General features: G+C 34.5%; 2 protein-coding genes across 3 annotated transcripts; one reads left to right on the top strand and one right to left on the bottom strand.

The window, feature by feature from the left end:
* Nucleotides 1-2,320: 2,320 nt before the first annotated feature.
* Nucleotides 2,321-6,447, bottom strand: LOC126855896 (replication protein A 70 kDa DNA-binding subunit-like). Its single transcript, XM_050603963.1, has 13 exons — nucleotides 6,263-6,447; nucleotides 6,147-6,194; nucleotides 5,644-5,855; nucleotides 5,411-5,565; nucleotides 5,215-5,302; nucleotides 4,971-5,133; nucleotides 4,676-4,880; nucleotides 4,204-4,316; nucleotides 3,959-4,125; nucleotides 3,581-3,815; nucleotides 3,103-3,186; nucleotides 2,823-3,017; nucleotides 2,321-2,746 (listed from the first exon to the last, which is right to left on the bottom strand). The coding sequence occupies exons 1-13, from the start codon at nucleotides 6,290-6,292 to the stop codon at nucleotides 2,624-2,626; spliced, it is 1,818 nt and encodes a 605-aa protein (XP_050459920.1). The 5' UTR covers nucleotides 6,293-6,447; the 3' UTR covers nucleotides 2,321-2,623.
* A 196-nt stretch (nucleotides 6,448-6,643) lies between these two features.
* LOC126855894 (ankyrin repeat domain-containing protein 27-like) lies at nucleotides 6,644-10,385 on the top strand. 2 transcript variants are annotated; one of them, XM_050603959.1, is made up of 3 exons: nucleotides 6,644-7,340; nucleotides 7,402-7,676; nucleotides 7,782-10,385. In XM_050603959.1, the coding sequence occupies exons 1-3, from the start codon at nucleotides 6,994-6,996 to the stop codon at nucleotides 9,701-9,703; spliced, it is 2,544 nt and encodes an 847-aa protein (XP_050459916.1). In that variant the 5' UTR covers nucleotides 6,644-6,993; the 3' UTR covers nucleotides 9,704-10,385. The 2 variants fall into 2 exon arrangements, with proteins under 2 accessions (XP_050459916.1, XP_050459915.1); XM_050603958.1 differs by having other exon boundaries at nucleotides 7,402-10,385.
* The last annotated feature ends 22 nt before the right edge of the window (nucleotides 10,386-10,407 follow it).

Here is a 10,407-nt window from a genome sequence, read left to right as displayed (position 1 = left end):
TTATCACCGCGTATTGCGAGATTATGTACTTATTTTACGAGTATTATTATCCCCTTCTTTAGCCCTTTTCTAAACTCCATTCCCCTCCGAACGGGTTAAGTCATATCGAATCTACAGGTCTATGTGGTAACGCGTACATTTAAACATCTACTCATACACACACATACACGCAGGAATAATGTATAGGCAGGCAATTAGGTAAATAGGTAGATAGACGAGTAGAGACACACGCGATAATTTAAAAACTAATGGAAGGAGAGGAGGATGAAGTAAGAAAGAGTGCGTATGTTTGTATATGTGAGAGAACGGATCGCGCGAACGAGAGAAAGAGTAATAATAAGGGAAGTGAGAATAACGATGCGAGTGCATGAAGAGTGGGAATAATCCGGAAATTACGAAATAAAAATTATCGCTGTTTGTAAAGGGGTACAGGGTGTTTCCGGGATTGCCGAAAGCGTTTTATTCGCAGCGATGTAAGATAAGATGTAAGAATTTATTTATTTATTCAATTAATTTCAATTAGATTTATAATTAATGTCTGTTTTATTTAATTAATTTTATTAATTTAACTTTGCCTTTATGCTGCGAGTGTTTGGCAATCCGTAAATTAATCAATATAGCAAAAATCAATTAGCGCAGCACATATATCCGCGCGTAACTTGCGAGTTACAACATAGCTTTCACAATTTTTCTTAATAAGAGAATGCAAATACTATAATGAAAAAGCATAATTCAATTTTTGATCTCGAATTTTTGCCTTTGATTTTATTCAAAAGTATAAGTAAACTCATTTCAAAGTTACATCTAAAATCTCTCTAATTTTATCTCGAAGTTTGAATACAAATTCTTGGAAAATCAAGGAATTTTCAGGGATTCTTTTTACAAGATTTGAGTAGATATCCCGTTTATAATAAAAATTATCGAATAAACGTAGATGATGATATTGCTTGTCGATTTGACATTAGAGAGAGATCTTCGTAGCTGAGGGAATAATTCGACAAATCCAGGAATACTCTGTACACAAATATGAAATAATTCCGTACCTCCTAAATGACAATTGTACCTCGATGTTTATGTTTATAGCGGAGATCGAAAGAGCTCCAATGGAACTGCCGGCAATGTGATATGCGGCCTCGATTTGCGACTAGAGGCGTAAAACTTTTGGGAAACGACGCGGTGGTACGAGATCGAATTCAATTTCTATATTTCCGATTAATTTTAAAATTAAATTTGATCACACACAACATTCTTCTTTATCAATTATATACACATAATTATGTTTCTCTTTTTAATATTGTTAGAGAAAGAGTATTAATGATCTTAAAATATCTTAAGTAAAGGTAGTACTTGTAACTTTTAATGTCAAGAGATCCATTCTTTGTGATCCTTGATTTTAAAGAATTCCTAGACGATTATAATCGATCTAAAGATTCTAAAATATGTCGACATTGGAACTCGTTCCGTCGATCGGTTCCTACTTCGGAGAAACGAGGTGCGAAAGAGGTGTGCCACCTCTTCGTGTACTTAGCGCGAAAATGCGAGTGCGAGAGACGAATACACTTGGGACCACCGTGCAAAGACGTGCAAGGTGTCGTCTTCGAGACACTCGAGCTAATCCGAATAATAGAACGAAGGCGACGAATAAAACTGGCGAAAGATGATACGAGAGCGAGGAAATCGCGGTGTATGGAAAAATGTTAAACATATTTGTAAACTGTAAAGTTATTGGTTAAATAAGAGAGCAGGGAAAAGAGACGGGACGAGACCAGCTTCTCTCTCTTTTAGTACCGATTATAATGTCGCTAGATGTATTTATGATACTGTCGCATAAAAAAAGGAGGAAAAGAAATCTTCCTCTTCGGCGGTATCATTATAACACAAATGCCTGTGTATTTTACTTCTTGGCAAATAATAAACCATCAAATATTGTACATCGCTTGTGACACATTTTCTCTCAGAATCCGTCATTTTTTTTTTTTAAGTAAAAGTTTATATGAATCCAAAGATCCTAAAAAAAGTTGAGTCAACCTGTAATCAAATTTACAGAAATAACTCAAATTTAATAATATGTCATAAAGGATCTATACCAAAATATTAAAATCATGAATCTACGTTAACAATAATTAAAAAAAAAGTGATAAAATTTATGAATTTATACTATGAATATAAAATACAAATTTATATTATGAATATAAATGTATAGTAAAATAAATCAAATTCCAATAAAATTAATATTATTGTTGTTTTATGTAAAAAATAATTCTTAAAAAAAATTCTTCAAGAAAACTAGAATTTCTTTGTGAATAAAAAAAAAAAGGAAAACCGAGAAAAGAAAAAGCTTTATTTTACAAGACGTGCTATAGACAAAATAAACAAAGTATCGTGCAGCACTTATAGTATATAAATTATAAACATTTTTGGAAAATAATATTGGAAATCAATTAATATTATTAATGCAATATTAGAATGTTTCAATTTAAATTGACTTATCGCATAACAGACATGATTTAAATGAATAGTCTGTATAAAAGTATAGAATGGTAATATCTAAGATTATCGTATGTTATAATCTACAAAAATTCGAAAATATAATAAAAACGCATCTTATTAAACGAAATATTGTTCAATTGGACTCCAGTTTCTCAATATGCACCAGCTTAGAAACTTTATCTATCAAATGGGTCAGATGAGTCTTGTAATTTAGCGGAGTGACCGATGCACAAGTGTGTCTTACTCTCATTTCATCCTATAAAACATAGAAAATTGAAAATTAAATACGTTTATATTAAAATAATTATTTTATAATAAAAGTTGTCATTTACCTGAAAAACTTCCGATTTTGCCCTTAAACTGAATGTAAATCTCTTGAAACTCGCCTCGCCGAATTTTTGCATATAGGCGTCATTATCGTTCTCCTTTAATTCTCCCAATTCTTGCGCTGGCATGCCCAATATCTTTTCGGCATCCTCGTTGAAGGCAGTTATCCAGCGACTGCCTGTCGCATCTGCTATATTCATCTATGAGAATTATTAAAAAATTGTTAAAAAATGATTTCTAAAAAAACTTCACATCACAAATAAATGAAAAATATATAATACATACACTCGCCAGCAAGCGATATGCAAAATTAGGATAGTCCCTATTACACTTCTCGCATCTGAATATCCCGGTAGATTGATCAATTAACTAAAATTGAATAACCATTTATAATAATTCGTATAAACCTTATATAATTGTTATATATTATCTAATAAAGTGTTAAAAAAGAAATATGCTTAAGATACATACATATTTAAAATACTTAAAGTTACTAGAATTTATATAATATAGTTTCGTCATTAATTTTCATCTCTTCCCATTGCTATCCAAATGAAATATAACATTTACATAAAATATTATAATAGCAGTGAAAAAGCCGCTGTTTAAATTATTCCTTCGAAAAATATAATTCTCTTTTTTTACTCTCTAAAGTTTATTTAGTTAATTTTATTTATTCTCAGCTCATATAAATAGAAAATACTTGAAATATCTTGGAGAGAGAAATAAAGATTTCCATTTTATAATTTAAAATATATCTCACCTTCTTCTTGCAGCTTTCTACTGGACATGCCTTGTAAATAGAATTTTCCACACGAATTAAGTTAATAGTGGCTACCACTGTATAAGAATCTGCGAGATTTAGTTTCTCTCCCAACCGCGCTTCGGTCGCCTCTTGGAAGGTATATAATGGCGCGTTGAAATCACCACCGCCACCTGCTTTAGACAATGATTTGGCATTCTCCGAATGGCCGACTGTAGTGTACCACCCACGCAATCTGAAATGTGCATCGTACTCGTATAATGTACATATGTATTATATATAAATTATTATTCCTATAAATTATATCTTATTTTTACAACTGTTATAAGAGTAATGCATACTATTTTTGAAAAAATTCAGGAACATCAATATACATACCTATGTGCTTCCGGTAAATCCGGATCCTTTTCGAGGATGGATGAATTTAAAAGAGACAAATTCTTTCCACCATTGAACTCTCCAATACGCGCTCCTTTAATGGCTATGATTGGATTATTAGAACCATCAAAATCTTCAGCCTGTTTTCCCCAAAGTGTGACACAAATCTGATATATAAAAAGAAAATTGTTTATTCGTTCATAGAAGTAAAATATTAGAATGTATTCTCTCAATAAATGTTTTACCATTGCATTACTGTCATCGACGATATTGACGTCTCTTTTTACAAGTTCTCGACCCGTACTTCGCTGTACGATATGTTGCACATCGTTGAATGTTGTAACAACGCCCAAAACATCTATTAACAACATCATTATATATACAATATTATAATTTCCAAGTCAGTCGACAGTTGTATGTAAATCTTATCTTATAAATTTTGTAGATTTTTTTATCATATTTATTATCATATTTTAGAACTCTTTAATATGAAATATGTTTATTAATCAATATTTAAGTAATTTTGAAAAAATATAACGGTAAAAGACTAAAACAGATATAAACACACAAAATATAGACATAAACAATTAATGTGAATTATACAAAAATGATCGAAGATGTGAAAGGAATATTTTCGAAACCTGAATGATTTTCGAAATGACACTGAAATTAATATTTAAGATTTTTATTCAATTTAATTATGTGCTAAATCATTACCTATCATATCATTTTTTTCCTTGTTTTCCACTTCACTTATGGAACAAAAATTGAACTGCAGCGTCGGTATGTCTTCGCTGTTTTCGTGGCATGGCACGATCTCTGTATCGTTGGTCATAGTCATCTCGTAATCATTCTTTAATGAGTTGAACTGTTTGTTCGCCGCTTTCAGTGAGCATCGCGAGATATAGTACACATTTCCAATCTACACAAATAAAACGTTCTGCATAACTCAATTCCCCGTAAACAAAAAAACAATTAAATCGTCGATTTTAGATATGTATGCAATGTGTACCTCTATCATATCATAGAACTTATCGCACATATCTCTAAATGCGGTGCATCGAATCTCACCGCTCTCGTCAATCAGATCCATAGAAAATAGTTTACCCTCTCCACGAGAGTTACTCCATGTTCTGATTGCAGATTTATTGGTCACACGAACCTTAATCACCCATCTAAATACATAAGCAATAATTTTTTGTTTCGCATATTTTAATATTTATAAATATATCTTAACATTGAATTCCCTTTCATACCTGTTTTGGTAAGGACTTAACGCCGCAATTGGTGTAGTACATATATCAGAAGAACCATTATCTGAAGTACTTCTTTTAGCTGTACCATCTGTTACAAGCAAAACAAATTATTTATTTAATGACATAAGTGTCACAAAAATAAAATATAATTAGAAATTATTGTTGAATATAATTGACAAAATAATGATATATTTACTAGTTTGATAACTCGGTCCAGTAGTTTTAGGTATATCAGATTTAGTTGAATGGTCAGACTCCGATTTGCTCTCTATGTTAGTTGGATCGCCTATTTTACGTCCAACATTGCTACCAGGAACAGTCACCTCAACACCCATTATTAACATCACGCGTCTAATAAAATAAATAGAAATATATATTTGATTTCTGCATTACTTACGCATTTTAATACGTTAAATATGCGATAAATACTTTTCCTTGCCACCATTGTTTACTGTAGACAGATGATAGTTTGTTACTTTACAGATTGAATATTCAGTCAATATATTATCCTCTATCAGGTTATTTAATTGAGTGGCCAACATTGTAAATGAATTGAATCTCTGTCCATCAGATACGAGTAATCTATATCGATCAGTAGTGGTACCATCTTTATTAACAGATTTTGGTAGTTTTTTATAGCCCTGTAAAATCAGACTTAGAAAATTACAAAATCTGACAGCGCCTGAAATATCAATTTTTCTGAATTTTTAAGAATAAAGATAAAACAGAATGTTTTTTATAAAAGCATATATATCTCTCGTAAAAACAACAGAAGCTTACTAGTACGATTCTGGGCTGGCTCTATACAAAAAATAACATTTATTTTTAAGATAATACAACTTTTACAGTTTGTTTCGTGATCCACGCACAAAAAGTCAAGAAATCAAACTCTGTTAGGCTGTCCATTATAGCCATTTAATCATTATACTCACCAACATTTGAAGTAGCGGTTTCTCGACATCTACGCCTTTCATGATTCTCTGAAACAACCGAATTTCACCGTTAGGCAATATTCTACGCAATAACAATATATCTCTAACAAACTTACTTCTAACGATCCTTCCGTTAGCTTGTACATGTTTGCGGATTATTCGGTCTCGACACTTGTCTTCTGATATTACGTCTCTTTTGTGTTTCTTGATGGCCGAGACGTGAGTAATGTACGTATCCTCCGAGCTTCCCGCCGAAATCGTCGAATAGTGAATAATCAACGACTGACGGACTGACGTAACTAACTACGTTCCGCAACTCTCTGCAAAAGACTCGCTTTCCTAAACCCAATTGGCGCTACTATAAAGGGTGCGTTCAAAAATTCTACTAATAGGTAGAGTAGAATTTTATTGACCAATAAAAATACAGAAATCTTTGTAATCTTTATGTTCTTGATTTTTGAACATATTCTTAATGTAATTGAACCTTAATTTTAATCTCGTTTAATTCAAACCACAACCTGCCACAACCTGTCATATACTGTCATATTATACTCTTCCATTTAAACGCATTTTTCGAAAAAAAAAAGAGCTTATGATAAGATATGTATTCAAATGAAAATATGAATAATCTTAAAAACATCTAATTTAATATATAAAAAACAATTAAACATCGCGCACAATGTCAATTACCGAGAAGACGACGAATTCCAGATCATTATTACAATTTCGTTGCATCGGCTTTTATCTGACGATCATTTCTACCATAGACATACGGTTACAGCAGCAATACTTCAGGAATTAGTAAATTTAAATAATATCGTGATATCAATCTGACGGCTATCGAATTATGAATACGGAGTACGATGAGGATTTGGCGGAGAATCGATTTTTGCACGAGCTCAGGAATGAATATAAAACTACATTCCAACGGATTGTCCAGGAAGGTTGGATCATCTGCGTTCCACGAACCGGGAGCTTCTCGAATCGCGAATTGCGGGAAGATGAAGTTAACGCTCATATCCTGATTCCCAAGCAGGACTTCTCCGCCGCTCGATTCGACAGTCTGAATGGTAGGGAAGTCCTGCTCGTGGACAGAGTCTTGACTGTCAAGTATGATGATAGTGAACAAAATTCCACACGTTTGCTTTTTGAAGAAATCTTTTACAGCAAGGATTTGCATAAATATTGTATATGGTAAGTATGCATTTAAATTACAGTGTTAAACGTTAATCTAACACAATATTGTATTCTACAGGTGTATAGAACAACCCTTGGATGCTAATATGTGTGTCTCAGACAATTGTGTGAATGTAATCACAAGTTTCCAGGAAGCTGTACATTTTCTCCAAGTGGAACTACTTGATAAACAGCTCCACGATAACTTTGAAACCAAAATTAAAGATTTCTTATATGTCAACAAAAATTTAGAGCGCAAATCAATGCAAGTGCAAAGAGATCTAGTACACGAATTGTATACAGATTGTCTCAAAATGTTATTGGAAAACACATCATTAAAAGAGAAAGTCTCAGGTAGTAAGCAATATTATTGGAACATTAGAGTGTCGCTAGAAACATATATTTTATATGCTTTAAGAGAAGTACTGCTAAGATCATTATCTACTTGTACCGCTGTAGAAGATGCATACTTGAACAAGATCATCAGAAATCTAGATGGGATCCTATTGAGTGATCTTCGAATACGATCAGACTTGGAACCTCGCGTCCGTGGAGGAAAGATGGAATTGTCGCGATTAGATTGCTATGTAACCGTGTTGGGTAAAATCGAGTGTCTCAGAAGAACTGTGAATTACGTTTCGCGTGGAACGTCCAGCGTCTCATCCGATGATCTTCTACCGATACTTGTGTTTCTTGTCATTAATGTCGGTCTATCGAACTGGATGGCGCAATTATTCTTCATGAGGCAATTTCGTCTTTCCACAAACTCTGCTTACGAAGCGGACGAAACTTGTTTTCTGATAACATCGCTAGAGGCTGCGATCGAGCACATCAAGTCCGGAGTAATTTGCGAAGGCGAGAAGTACGCAATTAATTCGAATAAAAACAGTCAATTGACAGATAAATCGGATTGCTCGTCTGTCAATTATTTATTTGCATGTGTCAAGAACGGCAATTTATCCGAAGTGGAAAGAATACTGACATATGAGAGATCCAACCAGGACGATGAAATCTCGCTTTGCCATCCTTTATGCACTTGTGCGTCCTGCGAACGAAATTGGACGAACCACCGAGAGCTAAATGCGTGTCCTAGAGATGACAGAGGTCTAACTTCGTTACACATCGCGGTACTGTACGATCAAATAATGATTGTCGACTTTCTTCTTGACCGTGGTACAGATGTAAATATTGCTGATTCGGATGGTCTAACGCCTCTTCATTACGCTTGCATCAAGGGCCACCAGAACATTTTGCTGCTAATGTTACACGCCAATGCGGATCCCACAGTGACGGACTCGCAAGGAAATACACCGCTGCATCTGGCTGTGGACCGCGGTCATGATAGCTGCGTGAAAGCGTTACTATATTTGTCAGAACATATGAAGGTGTCGATTAACGCAAATGCCATCAACGACAACGGCGATACACCGTTACATCTTGCGGCCAGATGGGCCTACCTTGCGATTGTTGGTATCCTCTTGGAGTACGGCGCAAACAGTAGATTAACTAATAGAAAGGGTCAAACACCGCTGACCATTACGTACAGCGAGAGCATCGCCGAGTTACTCAAGCGCTATGCGAATGACCTCCGCAACAATATTGCTTTGTCCCAGAAGAAACACGCAACCCTCACGCAATCTCGGCAATCAATACCGTTTCAGGGACGTTGTTGGGCTACATTCGACAACTTGCAAAGCTTGCCAACGTCGCATCCCAAGAACTCTGCTAACGCACAGCATCGTATGATGGACAAATTACTTGCCGCCATAATTGACGGTGATGTATGCTTAGCATGTTATTACCTGGGATTAGAGGTTTATAGGAGCGAGCGGCTGCCGGGCTCTCGCGCGAGTCTATGCCATCATCCGTTGTGCGATTGCGAGTGTTGTTCGGCGCTCGGCGAGCGCAAATTCCAGCGCGAGCGGAGGCAACGGGTTCTCGCGATCAACGCTTGCAACAGTTTGGGCGAGACGGCATTACATGTGGCGAGTGCGACCGGTCGCGTTGAAATGGTGCAGCTACTTCTGGATGCCGGCGCGAACGTGAACGCGATAACTAAATCGGAGGGCCGCACTCCGTTACACCTAGCGTGTCTCAACGATCGTGTTGACGCGGCAAAGCTATTGCTCTACTGTGGAACCTGCGATCTGGATGCTAAGGATCACAACGGCGATACATCGTTGCATTTGGCGACCATAGCCGGTAATGTGAAACTCGTAGGTCTGTTAGTAAGATACGGTGCAAATACCAATGTTCGCAATGCCCAAAACAAGTCGCCGCTACGGCAGGCGGAGGAGCTGCAGCTATCCGTTGTCTTCTCCACAAATCATGCCAGTATACTAAAGATTCTGAAACAAAATACTCAGCCAGTTGGCGATTAGTATAAACCATGCTGTTTTCTTATACGTCTGTTTTATTTAAATAATAATTTATTATAAATAATTTAACTAACATATATATAGCACAAGCTGTCATGTATATAATGTTATCCAATACTGAGCAATATATTAATATAATATATAATATACATAAAACTGACTGTGTGTACAAAATGTAATGTAACAGCGAAAGCGATTGCGTCCGATCCTCGATATGTATAATAAAATGTCTGTATATTATTATTGTATAATAATGAAAATGACTGTGTGTGTGTGCGTGCGTGTGTGTGTGTGTGTGTGTATGTGTGCAAAATGTAATTAACAGCGAAAGTGATCAATTCATTTTTACCCACGAATTATTTTTAGTATTTGTGAATAATTCTTTTTTAATTTAGTGTTTAATGCATATTACGTGTATAATGAAGATATCTTTATTATATGTATATTTCATTAGATACACAGAATGTCTTTATTTTATATATATTTCTATTGATATTCAATAAGAGTTAATGTACTTTTTAAGACTTTCTAGCGCTATTTTCTAAATAATTTTATTTTATTATTTGATAAAACGTCGATGATAAAATGCAAAATGAAAAAAAAGTTATGTATATAACGCTGTATATATTTATAAGAGAATTGTGATACTCTGTAATATATTTTTTTGTAATTTTTAAAAATCTAATAAACTGTATTAATAATACAAA

Source organism: Cataglyphis hispanica, chromosome 17, assembly GCF_021464435.1.
Source record: "Cataglyphis hispanica isolate Lineage 1 chromosome 17, ULB_Chis1_1.0, whole genome shotgun sequence".
Taxonomy (NCBI): domain Eukaryota; kingdom Metazoa; phylum Arthropoda; class Insecta; order Hymenoptera; family Formicidae; genus Cataglyphis; species Cataglyphis hispanica.
Note: the sequence above shows the minus strand (reverse complement) of the source record. Positions and strands in the feature narration are given on the sequence as shown.